This window comes from Hypanus sabinus, chromosome 23 (assembly GCF_030144855.1).
Source record: "Hypanus sabinus isolate sHypSab1 chromosome 23, sHypSab1.hap1, whole genome shotgun sequence".
NCBI lineage: Eukaryota > Metazoa > Chordata > Chondrichthyes > Myliobatiformes > Dasyatidae > Hypanus > Hypanus sabinus.
In genome coordinates, this window is record NC_082728.1 from 58,703,432 (window position 1) to 58,721,906 (window position 18,475).

Here is an 18,475-nt window from a genome sequence, read left to right on the forward strand (position 1 = left end):
AACTATTGCCACCACATTACCGTGGAACCAGAGGAACCACCACACTATCAAGAATACTTACAGTGCCATCCCACACCTGTACTGTAATAAGTCTGCTCACCTGGCTGTACTTTTGCAGTGACTGGACTGCAGCACCAGTAATGAGGACCACAAGGGAAGCAGAAGGGTGCTTACAGGACTGTTGTAATGAGGAAAGCAGCTTTGCTTCAGAATGAATATGACATAATTGTCACTAACTTCATCATGACCTACGGTGGCCTGAAAAAATTTGTGCACCTCTGGTCAAAATTTCTGTTACTGTGAATAGGTGAGTAAAAGATGACTTATTTCCAAAAGGCATAAAGTTAAAGATGACACAATTCTTTAATATTTTAAGCAAGATTACTTTTTTTATTTCCCTTTTACAGTTTTTTTTGTAATTTATTTTTTTATTGAAGTTCAAACATTTGCATAAGATGTATTTCAGATACTGTACATATCATATATTTATATTTGCCACAGATCTCCACGTAATATTTATCTGAGATATACTCTTATAGAGAAAAGAGGAAAGAAAGAAAGAACAAGCGAAAGGAGAAAACAATGTATAAGCAGGGAGTGATTTTTTTTCCAACATATTCATCGATTTGTGAGAATAAAATCAGGTCCATGAGGTGTTATTTAGTTAAACCATTTTTCCCAGTATGAATCAAATTGTTCCAACTTATGATTAACAGATGTTGTTATATTCTCCATATTGTAAATGTCCATTGTAATTTCCATCCATGCATTTAAAGTTGGGCTCTCCTGTGATAACCATTTCCTAGTAAGAGTCTTTTTACCAGCCACCAGCAGTACATTCACTAAATATTTACCTCTTTTCAACCATTCTTGAGGTGTACACCCAAAATATATGGTCTTACTTTCTAAGGGTATTTCACATTTAAAAATGTCTTGTAGGGCATTGTGTACCCCACTCCAGCAGTCTTTGATAACGGGACAATCCCAGAAAATATGATAATGATTTGCATTTTGATTTCCACAATTCCTCCAGCAAACAGGGAGGTTACTATCATAATGGGATTTCTGAGAGGGTGTAATAAAATATCTTATCAAGCTTTTCCATCCAAACTCCCTCCATTTCTGTGAACTGGTACACTTCCATTGATATCTCCATATTGTTGTCCATTCTTCCTCGGATATAATTATCCCTCCTTCCTTCTCCCATTTTGTTTTAATGTATGAAGTCAAATGTGTTTTAAGATTTGACAAACTCTTATACATGCTTGAAATGATTCTACTACCGTTATCTGAATTATATCCTTTTCTAAATAGCTCTATCAAATACGTACTTGCCTTGGTTACATTTTTAACCCTCCTATTAATGTACTGTTGCATCTGCAAATACCGATAAAAGTTTTGTTTTTCTAATAAGTGTTTCTCTTCAAGCATTTCAAAACTGAACAGTGTTCCTTCTTTCATTATATTGCAAAGAACTGTTATTCCTTTAGCTGTCCAGTCCTTAAATCTAGCATCCAGTTTACTCGGCATAAAATCTTAGTCATACGCACACCATTTAAGAACTGCTATATCTCCCTCTAATTTTTATTATTTTATAATAGTTTCCCACATTTTAAGAGTCCATTTCACCCATGAGTTATCAATAGTATTTATGTACCCTTGTAGGTTGTTATCAGCCAAAATTGCCTGTATGGGGATGGAAAGTATCCCCTCCTCAGTGTTTTTCCATTGAGCGTCATATGATGGGTTACACCAACACATCACAGCTCTCAACTGTGCAGCAAAATAATAATCTCTAAGAGAAGGCAGGCTCTATTCCGCCTTTTTCCTTGGCTAATTGCAAAGTTTTGAGATGAACTCTAGGCTTTTTACCCCACCAAATATACCTCGATAACATCTTGTTCCATTCATTGAATTGATTTTGATTAATCTCTATTGGTAGGGTCTGAAAGAGATAATTGTCTGGGCAATATATTCATTTTAATGGATTCAATCCTTGGACTGAGACGAAAAAAAAGGAATTAGGTTCCATCTTGTTAAATCTTCCTTAATTTTTTTATTCAAAGGTGGATAATTGCATTCTGATAATTTTGCCAAATCTTTTGCCATAATGATGCCCAAATATTTGAAAGACTCTGTCTGCCATGCCCAGGGATATTTACTTTCAATTTCTCTTGGTGGGGTATAGTTATATGAAAGCAATTGGGTTTTATCTATGTTGATCTTGTATCCTGATAATTGACCATACTGTTCAAAAGATTGCATCAATTTAGGTAAAGTTGGTTGCCCTAGATATATCAAAATGTCATCCACGTAACTGGCCAATTTATGCTCTGCCCCTTTAATAGTAATTCCCCTGATACCTTCATTTTATCTGATGTATTGAGCTAATGGTTCCAGATATAATGCGAAGAGTAGTGGTGACCATGCCCAACCCTGTCTCATGCCCCTTTCTAGGGTAAAACTATTCAATAAATATCCATTGCTTTTAATCCTAGCAGTAGGATTGTCACATAGTGCCTGTATAGTTTTAATAATTGTGTCATGGAAACCAAATCTATGTAAAACTCTGTAAAGAAAATTCCAATTAACCAAATCGAATGCCTTTTCATCGTCCATACTAATCACTATTGCTTCGATTTTATTTTTTGTATATGATCCATAATGTGAAGTGTCCTTCGTATATTCTTGTGCCTGGCGTTGTTGACCTTTTACAGTTTCAAAATAACAAAAAAGGAAAAGGGCCTGAAGGAAAAGTTTGGGCACCCTGCATGGTCAGTACTTAGGAACACCCCCTTTGGCAAGTATCACAGCTTGTAAATGCTTTCTGTAGTCAGCTAAGAGTCTTTCAATTCTTGTTTGGGGGATTTTCACCCATTCTTCCTTGCAAACACTTCTAGTTCTGTGAGATTCTTGGGCGGTCTTGCAGGACTGCTCTTTTGACATCTATCCACAGATGTTGGATGATTTTTTGTGGACTGAGGTATGTTTAGGATCATTATCCTTTTGTAGAAGCCATCCTCTTTTCATCTTCAGCTTTTTTTTTTTTACAGACAGTGTGATGTTTACTTCCAGTTTTTACTGATATTTAATTGAATTCATTCTTCCCTCTACCAGCGAAATGTTCCCTGTGCCACTGGCTGCAACACAAGCCTAGTAACAGTTGGAGAGGTGTTCTTTTCATGAAATTCTGCACCCTTTTTTTCCTCCAAACATACGTTGCGGCCAAAAAGATCTTTTTTAACTTCATCAGTACACAGAACTTATTTCCAAAATGCATCAGGCTTGTTTAGATGTTCCCTTGCAAACTTCTGATGCTGAATTTTGCAGTGAGGTCACGGGAAAGGTTTTCTTCTGATGACTCTTCCATGAAGGTCATATTTGTACAGGTGTCACTGCACAGTAGAACAGTGCACCACCGCTCCAGAGTCTGCTAAACCTTCCTGAAGGTCATTTGCAGTCAAACGGGGGTTTTGATTTGCCTTTCTAGCAATCAAACGAGCAGTTCTCTCAGAAAGTTTTCTTGGTCTTCCAGTCCTCAACTTGACCTCCACCATTCAAGTTAACTGCCATTTCTTGATTACATTACGAACTGAGGAAGCAGCTACCTGAAAATGCTTTGCTATCTTCTTATAGCTTTCTGCCTTGTGGGCATCATTTATTTTAATTTTCAGAGCGCTAGGCAGCTGCTTAGAGGAGCCCATGGCTGCTGATTGTTGGGACAAGGTTTGAGGAGTCAGGGTATTTATAAAGCTTTTAAAATTTGCACCACCTGGACTTTCCTAATGATGACTGTGAACAGGCCATAGCCCTAGCAAGCTAATGAAGGTCTGAGACCTTAGTTATCTGAGAGCTCAAATCTCTTGGGGTACCCAAACTTTTGCACAGTGCTCCTTTCCTTTTCCCCCCACTCTAAAATTGTACAAAGCAAAAATAATACACTAATCTTACTTAAAATGTTGAAAAGAATGTTTCATCTTTAACTTTGACTTTTGGAGATCAGTTCATCTTCTACTCACTTAACTATTCACAGTAACAGAAATTTTGACCAGGGGTACCCAGACTTTTGCATGCCACTGTATGTTAATAACTGTGACTTCAAGAACATACCAGACAGACCCAAACCAGAAGACATAGATGAACTGTGAGATTCAGTCTGCTGTGGTCTAGATTTGTAGCGTTCAGAGCTCTACTAGTAACTCAGGTATGACCTACAAGTGGCTATCTTAAGAATGAAACTCAATTCCTAATGTCGTCAGAGACAAAACCCAGATGCACATCAGCCACAGCAGGGTTTGCAGGACATTACTTCCTACAAGGCGAAACCAAACATCATAAACAGCTGTTAATGCTTCATTCTCAGATGAGCTGAAAGCCTTTTATGCACGTTCTGAAAGGGTGAATACGACTACAGATATGCAAATCCCGTAGCATCTGGTAACTCTGTGATATCTGTGTCAGGAGTCAAAAGCAGAACATCTTTCAAAAGGTTGAACCCTCAAGAGGAGTTAGGTCCTGATGGTGTACCTGCAAAAGCACAGTGTCAACTAACTGGAGTATTCAAACTCTTCTTCAATCTCTGACTGGTACGATTAGAGGTTCCCACCTGCTTCAAAAGGGCATCAATCATAGTGTAGACCAAGAAGGAAACATTCAGTCCAACAGTCAGTCATGGATCACCTGGATACCAGCAATACCTACATCAGGCGGCTGTTTACCATGATGCCGTCAGTCATAATCAATAAGTTTCAAAATCTGAACCTCCGTATCTCCCTCTGCAGCTAGATCCTTCACTTCCTGAAAGGAAGGGGGAAACAGAGAGGGTAGGAGAGGGTGAGGACGAGGGAACAAGGAGCGAAAGAGAGATAGAGGAAGCGAGTGAAAGGAAGACACAGAGGGAGAGTGGCTGGGAGGGGAAAAGAGGTACACGGGGTTCAAGAAGGGGGAGGGTTAGAGGCAGAAGGTGAAGGTGGGGGAAAGGGGTACGCTTGGGATAGGCGGTAGTGAGAATGCTCAACTGGAATTCGGAGCCTCACCTCTTACCACCGCCCTGACGGCGCACTCCTGCCGCTCTGAGCGGAACGACTGAAAGCCGAAGACGCGGACGAGGGCCGTTAGGAGCCGGTCCGGGCCTCCCGAGCCCAGCGGAGACCCCATTGCCGACCGGTCGCACAATGCTGACGTCGCACACCGGGCCAGAAGGGCGCGTGCGCATTTACGGAGCAGTGACGTCAAACAGAGTGCGTCAAAAATGGCGAGTCAGCGCAATGTTCTATCGACGCTGAAGGCTTATGCGGGGGACTCGGACTCGGACAGCGATGCCGGCACAGGTGAGGCTCGGGTTACGGGCACGCTTGGGAGTCGGGGGAGGCATGCGGTTCGGGCAGAAGTTTCATAATGGGCTGCATTCGGCTTACAAGTGCTGTGTGTAAGACATTAGGCCTTGGTACATGGTTTGTTCCTGTACAACAGCGAACCGGTCCTGACGCTCCATATCACCAGATTCAGATTATTTATTTATCACATGTACATCAAAACATACATTGAAATGCGTTGTTTGTGTTAACAACCAATACAACCCAAGGATGTACTTGAGGTAGCAAGGTTACAGTGCTGGTAGGGATGGATCTGTTGCTATGTTAACAGTAGAGTAAATACTAGCGGAGACAGGCCTCTCCCTGTATAGCAGGTGGAGCACTCCTGGTGGGGACAGATCAGCTGAAATTCCTGGAACATTGAGGGTGGCTAGAGAGGAAATTGCGGAGAAGGCCTTTGCGGGAATATTGACTTTAAAGGTAGACGCTGAAGTTCCCAAAGACTGCAAGGTGTTAACGTCATTCCACATTTTAAGACAGCAAGGAGAAGCAGAGAACTACAGGAACGTCAATCTGAAAGCTGGGAGGGGGAAGATACTGGAGGTAATGTCACTATCTACAACCCTGAGATTTATTTTCTTGTGGTACTTCCATGCCAGGCTGTGATACTGCTAGTCAATATATTCTCCACCGCACATTTATTGAAGATTGTGGAAGTTTTAGATGTCATGCAGAATCTTCAGAAACTCCCAAGGAAGTGCTGCCGTGCTTTCTCTGTAATTGTACTTGTGTTCTGGGACCCAGGACAGGCCCTCCAAAATAATGACATCAAGAAATTTAAAGCTGCTGGCCCTGTTCACCTCTATTGAGGACTGGCTCATGGAGCTCTGAAGTCAATAGTCAGCTCCTTGGTCTTACTGGCATTGAGTGAGAGGTTGTTATCGGTTCCACTCAACCAGATTTTCAATTTCCCTCCTATGTGCTGATTTGCCACCACTTTTGATTCCGCCAACGGCAGTGGTGTCATCAGCAAACTTGAATATGGTATTGGAGTTGTGCGTAGCCACACAGTCGTATGTATAAAGCAAGTAGAGCAGAGGGCTAAGCACACAGTGCTGCAGTGCACCTGTGCTGATGGAGCAAGCAGAAGAATGGGGCCGAGAGGGATAATAAATCAGCCAGTGTTTGTGGATAACATGAAATTAGGTGGTGCAGTTGATAGTGAAGCTAATGTAGCTTCATTAAGAGGTCTTAATCAGTTGGGGAAGTGGGCTGAAGAGTGGCAAGACATTTTCACTACAGGTAATTGTGAGGTGGTGCATCTTAAAAAAAAGTCAAACCAGCTAAGGATGTACTGTGAATGGTAGGGCACTCAAGTATAAGAGAACAGAGGGGCCAAGGAGAAAAAGTGGATAGGGTGGTGACAAAGTTTAGACACTGGCCTTCGCCATTGTGGACTTTGAGTCTGGGAATTGAGGCATGATGTTGTATTCGTCAATAGAGAGTCCTCACTTGGAGTTCTATGTTTAGTTTTGGCTATCCTATTTTAGGAAAGATGTCATTAAACTGGAAAGAGTGTAGAAAAGATTTAGCAGTATATTGCCAGGACTAGAAACTCTGAGTTATAAGACTGGAAGGCATAGGGGCCACTGAGTCTGCTCTGCTCTGATTCCATCATGGCTGATTTACTATCTGTCAACCTCATTCTCCTACCTTCTCCACGCAACCTTTGACACACTGACTAATCAAGAACCTATCAACCTCCACTTTAAATGTACTGAACGTCTTGGCCTCCAAAGCTGTCCGTGACAATGAAGTCCAGAGATTCACAACCCTCTGGCTAAAAATATTCATCCTTATCTCTGTTCTAAATGGATGTTCCTCTATTCTGAGGCTGTGCCCTCTGGTCTTAGATTCACTCACTCTAGAAAACATCCTCTCCACATCCACTCTATGTAGGCCTTTCAATATTCTATAGATTGCAAGGAGATTCAACCCTCATTCTTCTAAACTCCAGTGAGTATAGGCCCAAAACCATCAATTGAATGTTACCTGGGTATTAGCACCTGAGTTACAGAGAAAGGTTGAACAAGTTGTTCTTTGTTCTTTGAAGTGTAGAAGGTTGAGGGGGGACTTGATAGAGGTATTTAAAATTATGAGGGGGATAGATAGAGTTGACATTGATGGACATTTTCCATTGAGAGTAGGGGAGATTCAAACAGGACATGAGTTGAGAGTTAGGGGCAAAAGTTAGGGGGGGGGGATTTCTTTACTCAGAGAGTGGTAGCTGTGTGGAATGAGCTTCCAGTAGAAGTGGTAGAGGCAGGTTCAGTATTGTCATTTAAAGTAAAAATGGATAGGTATATAGACAGGAAAGAAATGGAGAGTTATGGGCTGAGTGCAGGCCAGTGGGACTAGGTGAGAGTAAGCGATAAGCACAGATTAGAAGGGCGGAGATGGCCTGTTTCCGTGCTGTAATTGTTATATGGTTAATTGCTTCTCATAAGTTTACCCTTTCATAAGAACGTAAGAAATAGGAGCAGGAGTCAGCCATCTGGCCCATTGAGCCTGCCCCACCATTCAATAAGATCATGGCTGATCTGGCCATGGACTCATCTCCACCTACCTGCCTTTTCCCCATAACCCTTAATTCCCCTACTATATAAAAATCTGTCCAACCTTGTCTTAAATATATTTACTGAGGGAGCCTCCACTGTTTCATTGGGTGGAGAATTCCACAGATTCACCACTCTCTGGGAAAAGCTGTTCCTCCTGATCCACATCCTAAATTTGCTTCCCTACATATTTACTCCTCTAGTTATAGTCTCACCTACCAGTGGAAACAACGGTCCTGCCTCTATCTTATATACCCCTTTCATAATTTTATATATGTTTTTATAAGATTTCCTCCCATCCTTCTGACTTCCAGTGAGTACAGTCCCAGGTGACTCAGTCTCTCCTCATAGCAAATCTATGCATTCAACCTAGTGAACCTCCTCTGCACTGCCTCCAAAGCCAGTATGTCCTTCCTCAAGTAAGGAGACCAGAAGTGCACGCAGTACTCCAGATGTGACCTCACCAGTACCCTGTACAGTTGAAACATAAGCTCCCTGCTCTTAAATTCAATCCTTCTGGTAACGAAGGCAAACATTCCATTCACCTTCATGATGGCCTGCTGCACCTTTTCTGATTCATACACAAGCGCTCCCAAGTCCCTCTGCACAGCAGCATGCCGCAATCTTTCACCATTTAAATAATAATCTGATCGTCCATCTTTCCTTCCAGAGTGGATGACCTTACATTTACCAACATTGTACTTCTTCTGCCAGATTTTTGCCCATTCACTTAACCTATCTTTCATTCCCCGCATCATACTTGTGAACAACTTTGGACCCTCTTCAATGCCAGCACATCTTTTCTTAGATAAGGGCCCAAAACTATTCATAATACTCCTAAGTATAGTCTGATCAATGCCTTATTGAAGCCTCATCATTACATCCTTACTTTTATACTCTTGAAATGAATACTAATATTTCATTTGCCTTTATCACCACAAGCTCCATCTGCAAATTGACCTTTGGGGAATCCTGCACAAGGTTTCCCAAGTCCCTTTGCACCTCTGGTTTTTTAATTTTCTCCCTGTTTAGAAAATAGTCTACACCTTTATTCCTTCTAACAAGGTGCATGACTGTACACTTGCCAAAGCTCTATTCCATCTGCCATATTTTTGCTTATTCGCCCCACTCTGTCTCAATTCTTCTGCAGAGTCCCTCCTTCCTCAATATTACCCGCCCCTCCTCATCCCTGTATCGTCTGCAAACTTGGCCACAAAGCCTTCAATTTGGCCTTCCAAACGGTTGACATCATGTGAAAAGACACTATCCTAGTACTGGCCTCTGCAGAACACAACTAGTCAACCAGAAAACACACATTTTGTTCCCACTCTTTGGTTTCTGCCAATCAGCCAATCTTTTATCCATGCTATCACCTTTCCTGTAATATCATGGGTCCTTACCTTGTTAAGCAGCCTCATGTGCGGCACATTGTCAAAGAACTTCTGAAAATCCAGGTAAACAACATCTGCTGACGATAGGGTCTTTTAAGAGACTCCTAGATGGATAAATGGAGCTCAGAAAAATAGAGGGCTATGGGTAAGCCCAGGTAATTCTAAGGTAAGTACATGTTCAGCAAAGCTTTGTGACCAAAGGGCCTGTATTGTGCTGTAGGCTTTATATGTTTCTATGTTTGTCTACCCTACCTGTTATTTTGTCAAAGAATTCCAACTGATTTGACAGGCAAGATTTCCCCTTAAGGAAGCTATGCTGACTTTGTCATGTGCCTCCAAGTACCCCAAAAGCATATCCATCATAATGGACTCCAATATCTTTCCAACCACTATGTCAGGCTAACTGGCCTCGAATTTCCTTTCTTCTGCCTCCCTCCCTTATAAAGTGCGGAGTGACATTTTTAAATTACGAGTCCTCCAAAACCATTCCAGGAACTAGTGATTCATGAAAGATCATCATTAATGCTTCCACAATCTCTCCAGCTCTCTCTTTCAGGATCGTGGGAGTGGTAGTTCCTCTGGTCCAGGTGACTTCTCTACCTTCAGACGTTTCAGCTTCCCAAGCTACTTTCTCCTTATTAATACCAACTACACACGATATCTTATGCTTTGGCTATTTATATTAATCATGTAGACTGTCCGGTATGGGTCTCTTTAGAAACTAAATTTTCTAATATTTCTCTTCTTGGATCCTCACTTCCTTTATTTGTAAGCAAACTAACTGATAAATAGTTAAACATACTCTGAGGATCTGGATACAATTTAGAGAACACTTTGGGTTATTGAGATTTTCCTTTTAAAGTTAAAAATTTATTCTGATTGATTTTAAACCCTCCATGACTGATTTAGTTTTTAAAGAATGGGACAGGTTGAGTATTAAATGATTTTGGGATCTGTTTGTTGGAGGAAACCTTTTTTCATTTGAGCAATTGTCAGCTAAATATAGCTCACCTGAAACTCACTTTTTTAGATATCTACAAATTAGAGACTTTCTAACATCTCAATTATGCACATTCCCTATAAGCTCAGATAAGAACTTACTAGATGTAATTTTTAGTTTGGCACCTTTTCATAATGGTTCAATATCTAATATTTATGGTATGTTACTGGAGACGAGGAATGTTCCTTTAGACAAAATTAAGAATCTCTGGGAACAAGATTTACAGACATCAATATCTGAGGAAACTTGGAATGAAATTTTTAAATTGGTTAATACTTCATCACTATGTGCTCATCATTCCCTCATACAATTTAAGGTGGTACATAGAGCTCATATGACTAAGGATAAGCTATCTCGTTTTTATTTGGATATATCTCCCTAATTTGACAGATGTAATAATGGAGAAGCTTCATTAATTCATATGTTTTGGACTTGTCCGAATCTTGAAAAATATTGGAAGGAAGTTTTTCAAACTTTTTCCTTACTTTTTAAAGTCAATTTTAAGCCTAACCCTCTGAAGGCCTTATTCGGTATTGTTGCAGGACAAGATATTAAACTGAAGGCATCTGATCTACATATTTTGGCCTTTAGCTCTCTTATAACTAGGGGGACACTTTTGTTTAAATGGGAAGATGTTTTTCCTCCTACTCATGCTCAATGGTTATGCAATGTTATGTCATGTTTAGATTTAGAGAATCGTTCAATTTCTGAATTTCGTCAAGACTTTCAAACATTGTGGGGACCTTTTCTGAATTTTCAAAACGTTCAATTCATTGTTTAAACTCAGATGTTGGCCATTACTAATTTTTATTATATGAGAAGGTATTTTACCTTCTTTTCTCCATAATAAACAGCTTCAGTCTTGGTAGGGGTTAGATTCTTCTTTTGTAATAAATTAGTATAGTTCAATATAACTACTGATTAACGTATGAATACGGGGTAATGAAATTGTTATTATGAACAGATATAATGTAATTGGTAGGTTTTTTTAAAAATCTTTTTTCACCTTTTATATACACTTTCTTGTACTCTATTCTTCTAGGTAGAAACTAATAAAAATATTGAATACCAACTGCACTCACTTCTGCCCTGGCGCTCAAATTTCTGGCACACTGTTAGTGTCTTCCATGGTTAAGACTGATGCAAGATATTTATTTAGTTCATTTACCACTTCGTTGTCCCCCATTGCTACATCTCCTGCATCATTTTCCCACAATCAACATATATAAAAATTGGTATCCTCTTTTGTATTACCGGCTAGCTTATTGGTTTTTAAAAGTTTCCCAATCCTCAGACTTCCAACTAATTTTATATATTTTCTTTTGTTTTAGTGTTGTCTTTGATTTCCCTTGTCAGTCATAGAGAGAGATTAGCCAGACTTAGTCTTTATTCCTTGGGCTGCAGAATGAGGGCTGACCTTAGAAGTATTTAAAATCATGAGATGCAGAGACAAGGTGGGTGGTAACAGTCTTTCCCCAGTGTAGGGAAGTTCAAAACAAGGAGGAATATGGTTAGGGTGGGAGGGAAAAAATGTAAAAGGGATTGGAGCGGCAACTTTTTCCACACAGGGTGGTGAGTTGCCAAAGGAAGTGGTTGAGCCAAATACAATAGAATCATTTAAGAAGCATATAGAGGGTTGGGACTTGAGGTATAGGGGCTGAACGTGGGAGATGAGGACTAGCTAGGTTTCTAGTGTGGTTAGCATGGACTGGTTGGGAGGGCCAACGGGGCTTATATCCATGATATATTACTCTGAAAAACTACTCCCCTCTCCACACTACTACCAGTTATGGTGTCATCTGTAAATATACTAATCATTCCACTTACAATTCCTTAAAAACTGCAATATGGCATCCTAACTCTTGTACTCAATGCCTCAGCTAATGAAGTCAACATACCAAATGGCTTTTTCACTACCTTATCTAGTTGTGTCATCACTTTCAGTAAATTTTGTACACCAAAGTCCCTTTGTACCTGATCAGTCCTAATGTCCCTGCTATTTTCTTGATACATCCTGCCAGAATTTGACCTCCCAGGACACATTATCTCACCTTTGTCTGGGTTAAAAACTTCTTCACAGAGAGTGGTGAATCTGTGGAATTCTCTGCCACAGAAAACAGTTGAGGCCGGTTCATTGTCTATATTTCAGAGGACGTTAGATATGGCCCTTGTGGCTAAAGGGATTGGGGGTATGGAGAGAAAGCAGGTACAGGGTTCTGAGTTGGATGATCAGCCATGATCATACTGAATGGCGGTGCAGGCTCGAAGCGCCAAATGGCCTACTCCTGCACCTATTTCCTATGTTTCTATGTTAAATTCCATCAGTTACCACTGCTAGCTGATCCATGTCCTGATATGTCCTTAGATAACCTGTGCTTTTTATGACCTCAAATTTTCATGATGTCTGCCAGCTTCCTATGTGTACTGCCCACATTCCTATCCAAGTTATAAAACAACAAAGGTTCGAACACCAATCTCTGTGCTTCACTGGTTCTTGCATTTCCATTCAAACACACACCACTGCCTTCTCCCTCTGTCACCAGGGCAATTTTGGATCCAGTTTGCTTGAACCTTCTAGAATATTCTACTATACAGAAACTTGGAAAAGGCTTTACCAAAATCCACGTAAACTACCTATTGCCTTTATTTGTTGTTTTAATTACCTCCTCAAAAAAAAGATTTACCCTGCACAAAACTACACTGGCTCCTCCTAATGACATCATGCTTTTCCTAGTGACCATAAACGCTGTCCCGCAGAATATTCTCCAACGAAGGTAAGGGTGCACTTTACAGCCTTAGCCCTACTACCTTCTTAAACAAGGGAACATAGGCTATCTTTCAGTCTTCACTTACCTCACCTGCATCTAACAAAGATGCAAAACTGACTGTCAGAGTGCCAGGGAGCTCTATTCTCTGTTGCTTTGGCATCCTGACAAACCCTGAGCATTTGCCTGCCCTAATCTGCACCTGTATTTTTGGCACTTGCTCCTTTCTGATTCGTGATCCAGCACATTATCATACTCCTCCCTCTACATATAAGCAACGCTTTCACTGAGTGCAGGTCTAGTAACTACAATATTCTTGTCCATTTTAAATACAGAAGACAAATATTAATTTACCATCTCGCCTTTAGTCATCTGGCCCAAGTTCAAAGTAAATTTATTATTAAGGTACCTATCAGAATCAGGGTTTAATATCACTAGCAAATGAAAAATCTGTTTTTTTTTAATTAAACATATATTTAAAATATTTTAAATTAAGTAATGCAAAAAATGAACAAAAATGTGAGGTAGTGTTCATGAGTTCATTATCAATTCAAAATGTGTTCCTGAAACATTGATTGTGTATCTTTAGGCACCTGTACCTCCTCCCTGATGAGAAGAGGGTGTGTCCTGGGTGATGGGGATCCTTAATGCTGGATGCTGCCTTTTTGAGTAATGACCTTTTGAAGGTGCCCTCGATGCTGGGGAGGCTAGTGCCCATGATAGAGTTGGCAAGCTTACATCTTTCTGCAGGTTTTTCCAATCCTGTGCAGTGGCCTCTCCATACCAGACAGTGATGCAACTAGTTAGAATGTTTTCCATGGTACATCTGTGGAGATTTATTAGGCTTTGCTGAAATATTAAGTCTCCTCAAGCTCCAAATTAAATAAAGGCACTATTGTACCTTCTTGGTAATTATATCAATATGTTGTTTCTGGGATAGGTCTTCAGAGATGTCGACAGGAAATTGAAACTGCTCACCATTTCCACTTCTGATCCCTTGCTGAGGACTGATGTGTGTTCCCTCGACTTCGCAGTCAGTTCCTTGGTCTTACTGCAAGATTGTTATTGCAAAGTCACTCAACCAGCTGATCTATCTCACTCCTGGATACCACCTTGTTACCATCTGAAATTCTGCCAACAAATGTGTAAAGTTCAAAGGTCCAAGTTCAGAGCAGGTTTATTATTAAAGTATATCTATGTCACCATGTACAACCCAGAGATTCATTTATTTGCAAGCATTCAGTGCAAATACAAATAAAAACAATAGGATCAATGAAAAACCACACACCTAACAAGGCAGAAAAACAACCAATGTGCAAAAGACAACAAACTGTGCAAATACAAAAAGAAAAGAAAGATAGATAAGCACGAAATATCAGGAACATGAGATGACAATTCCTTGAAAGTGAGTCCATAGGTTGTGGGACCAGTGCAGTGTTGGGGTGAAAGAAGTTGAGCAGTTATCCCTCAGATTCAGGAACTTGATGGGTAATAACTGTTCCTGAACTTAGTGTTGTGGACCCTGAGGCTTCTGTACCTCCTTCCTGCTGGCAGCAGTGAAAAGAGAACATGGCCTGGGTGGTGGTGGTGGTGGTCCTTGATGATGAATACTACTTTCCAGTAATAATGCTAGGTGTAGATGTGCTCAGTGGTGGGGAGGGCTTTACCCACGATGAACTAGGCTTTTCTATACAAAGTTTCTATACAGTCAGCCCTCATCCGCGGGGGATTGGTTCTGGGACCCCTCGCAGATACCAAAATTCATGGATGCTCAAGTCCCTAATTCAACCTGTACCAATGCAGTGGACCTTAGGACCCAGCAGAACCCCAGACCTTATTTAACCTGTCTCAGTGCAGTGGACATTAGGACCCAGCGACAGAGATCTGAATCCAGTGTTTCTGTTCATGAAAATAATCACCATCATGATTGAAAATAAAGTGTAAGTAATAAAGTGATTGGAAAGAGATGAAACGCCATTGGTCATTTGAAAAGCATTAGGCTATGTCGGTCAATGATCAGAACGCTTTTAAAGGGTAAAGGGTGAAAGGCTCTGCCCCGATGAAGGCTGCAATTATTACTAAGCATCGCAGTGGTTTAATTTTTGGGTTTTGCATTTTTGATCCACCACATCAACCCGGCACAGTGGAAAGCGCACTTGGGAGCGATCTGTCACTAGATCAAACTCGGGAACTTTTGTACCCGAGCCCGGCTCTGAAACATACGTTCTTAGTGTTTTATGTGCATAGAAAGGTAAAATATATACTATATACGAAGACAAATGTTTGACTAACTGACGCTAAATAATACTGGATGTACCTGTTCCAACTTACTTAGTAAGAGAACTTATGATTTTTTTCAATCCTGAGCCATGATAACCTACGCACATCCTCCCGTATACTTTAAATCATCTCTAGATTACTTATAATACCTAATGCTATGTAAATGCTATGTAAAATAGTTGTTATACTGCATTGTTTAGGGAATAATGACAAAAAAAGTCTGTACATGCTCGAACAATAAGTGCTGGAAGAGCACTTCTGGGTTTTCGCAATTCGCGGTTGGTTGAATTTATGCATGTTGAAATCGCATATAAGGAGGGCCAAGTGTACTGGGTTTTTGCGATTCGCAGTTGGTTGAATTCACGCATGTGGGAATCGTGGATAAGGAGGGCCGACTGTACTAGGTTTTTCTATGCAAATACATTGGCGTTCCAATACCAGGACATAAGGCAACCAGTGAATATACTCTCCACCACATATCTGTAGAAGTCTTGTCAAAGTTGTTGATGACATGTGGAATCTTCTCAACTTCTAAGAAAGTAGAGATGCTACCATGCTTTCTTGCATGCTGTATCCAGGACAGATCTTCTGAAATGAAAACACCAAAGAATTTAAAGTTGCTGACCCTTTCCAACTCTGATCCCCGATGAAGACTGGCTCATGGATCTCCAGTTTCCTCCTCCTGAAGTCAATAATAATCTCCTTGGTCTTGCTGACATTGAGTGAGGTGTTGTTGTTGTGGCACCACTCAGCCAGATTTTTTTAATCTCCCTCCTGTATGCTAATTCATCACCACCTTAGGTTCGGCCAGTGGCACTGGTGTCATCAGCAAGCTTAAATATGGAATTGGAGCTATACTCTGTCTCTCAGTCATAGGTATAAAGCAGGGAGAGCAGGAGGCTAAATAGACAGCCTTGTGCTAATGGTGATCTGAACTGACTGGTCTGCAAGTTGGGAAATAGAGGATACAATTTCACAAGGGGGTATTGAGGCCAAGGTCTTGACACTTATTCATCTGTTTTCAAGGGTTGTTGGCTTTGAAAGCTGAGCTGCAGTCAATGAAGAGCAGGCTGATGAATGCACTTTCACTGTCTAGTGTTGAGTGAAGGGCCAATGAAGGGGGATCTGTTGTTGACTTGTTGTGATGGTAGGCAAATTGGACCAGAGTTGATAAGTTTCATCACCAACCTCTCAAAGCAATTCGTCACATTGGATGCAAGTGCTACAGGACAATATCTCCTCATTGGCACATTTATAGTTGATGCTTGAGCTGTATCTAGCCACATAGTCATTGGTATAAAGAGAGTAAAGCTAATAACCTATTGATAACAACGCATCCTTGAGGTCCACCAGTGCTAAGTGTCAACGAGGGAGAAATTCAATTTCTGATCCGTATTGACTGGTCTCCCGATGAGGAAGTGAAGGATCCAGTTGCAGAAGGGGGTACAGAGGCCCAGGTTTTGGAGCTGAGGGTATGATTGTGTGGAACGCCAAGCTGTAATCAATAAACAGCAGCCTGACATAAGTATTGCCATTGTCCAGGTCTTTCAAGGCCAAGAGGAGAGCCAGTGGGATCGCAAATGCTGTAGACCGATTGTCGCAATAGGCAAATTCCAGTTATTTGAGGTCAGCTACACCAGCAGGGATAGGGTTCCTCTTGTCCTTGCCTAGCACCCCACTAGCCTCTGCATCCAACATGTAATTTCCGCAAATGCCTTCTTCAATGGGATCCCACCACCAAGCACGCCTTTCCTCCTGCGCCCCCCAGGAACTGCTTTCTGCAAGGGTCGCTCCATACATGACTTCCTTCTCTATTCCCTCCCCACTGATCTCCCTCCAGATACTTATCCTTGAAAGCGGAACAAGTGCCACACCTGCCCCTATAGCTCTCTCCCTACCATTCACGGCCCCAAACAGTCTTTCCAGGTGAGGCGATACCTTGTACTACATTCCCTCTCCCGCCCACCTTCTTACTCTCACTTATCTTTTTTCCCCAGTCCCGATAGAGGCTCTCGGCCTGAAGCATTAACTATTTATTCTTTTCCTGGCCTACTGAGTTCCTCCAGCATTTTGTGTGTGTTGCTTGGGTCGAGGTCCTTGCTTAGGCAGGAGTTGATTCTGGCCATGACTGATAGTAGTTGAGACAGCTTCCGGTGCTCTTCCTGGGTGCAGGTATGGTCTTCTTGGTTCCTCTGCATCAGTGAGAGACTGAACATATCCTTGAACATGCACCAGATGGTTTTCAATGCTCTACTATGTATACCATCAGGGCCTGATGCCTGATGTTTTACCCTCTTGAAAGATGTTCTGATGACATCGGTGTTGAAGGCAGATATCAGGGGGTCACCAGATGCTGCAGGGATTCACATATGTGTAGTTTTATTTTCCATCTCAAAAAACGCCTAAAAGGCATTGAAGTATAACAGCCATTCATGAGGTTGGGCTAACGTGCATCTGATTCCATCTTCAATTAGTTTTGTTTCCTCGCTCTTAAAATAGCCTTCTGTAGGTCGTACTTGTATATTTCTGGATCACTGGTCTTGAATGCCACAGACCTTGCCCTCAGCAGACGATGAATCTCCTGGTTCATCCATGGGGTTTGGTTTGTTCTTGAAGACTCACTCTTCCGTACAGGAGTTGATGAAGTTGGTGACAACTGAGGCGTATTTATTCAGATTTGAAGATGAGTCTCTGAATATTGTCCAGTCCACTGACTCAAAGCAATTCTGTAAGCACTCCTCCAACTCAGTTGATCATAGCTTCTTTGTCTTCACCACTGGTGCTGAGGTCTTTAGAGTCTGCCTACATGCAAGGAGTAGAGGTACAGCCGGTTGATCAGACTTTCCAAGCATTGGATTGGCATGGTGAGCCTTCTAGGTGGTGGGATAACACTGGTCAAGTATGTTGGCTCCTCTGGTTGCACAGATGATATGTTGGTAATTGTTTAGAGACTTATTCAAGCTGGCCTGGTTGAAATCCACCCAACCCCAATGATAATGAAGGCATCAGTGTGTGCATTTTCACAACTGCTGATCGTGGTGCTCAACTCCTCCAGTAACTGCCTGATGTTAGCCAAGGCTGGAATGTGCATCACTCCCAAAACCCTAAT

The 18,475-nt window shown here is 41.4% G+C and overlaps 2 protein-coding genes across 5 annotated transcripts in view; one reads left to right on the forward strand and one right to left on the reverse strand.

The window, feature by feature from the left end:
- LOC132380222 (ATP-dependent DNA helicase Q5-like) overlaps nucleotides 1-5,194 on the reverse strand; it is a 54,186-nt gene extending 48,992 nt beyond the window's left edge. For all 3 annotated transcript variants that reach the window (XM_059948931.1, XM_059948930.1, XM_059948932.1), the window contains exon 1: nucleotides 5,037-5,194. In XM_059948931.1, the coding sequence (XP_059804914.1) occupies nucleotides 5,037-5,157 (121 nt within the window). In that variant the 5' untranslated portion in view covers nucleotides 5,158-5,194. The remainder of the gene's footprint in view (nucleotides 1-5,036) is intronic.
- Nucleotides 5,195-5,214: 20 nt separating this feature from the next.
- The window catches only part of sap30bp (SAP30 binding protein), a 118,262-nt gene continuing 105,001 nt past the window's right edge, over nucleotides 5,215-18,475 (forward strand). For both annotated transcript variants that reach the window (XM_059948933.1, XM_059948934.1), the window contains exon 1: nucleotides 5,215-5,330. In XM_059948933.1, the coding sequence (XP_059804916.1) occupies nucleotides 5,252-5,330 (79 nt within the window). In that variant the 5' untranslated portion in view covers nucleotides 5,215-5,251. The remainder of the gene's footprint in view (nucleotides 5,331-18,475) is intronic.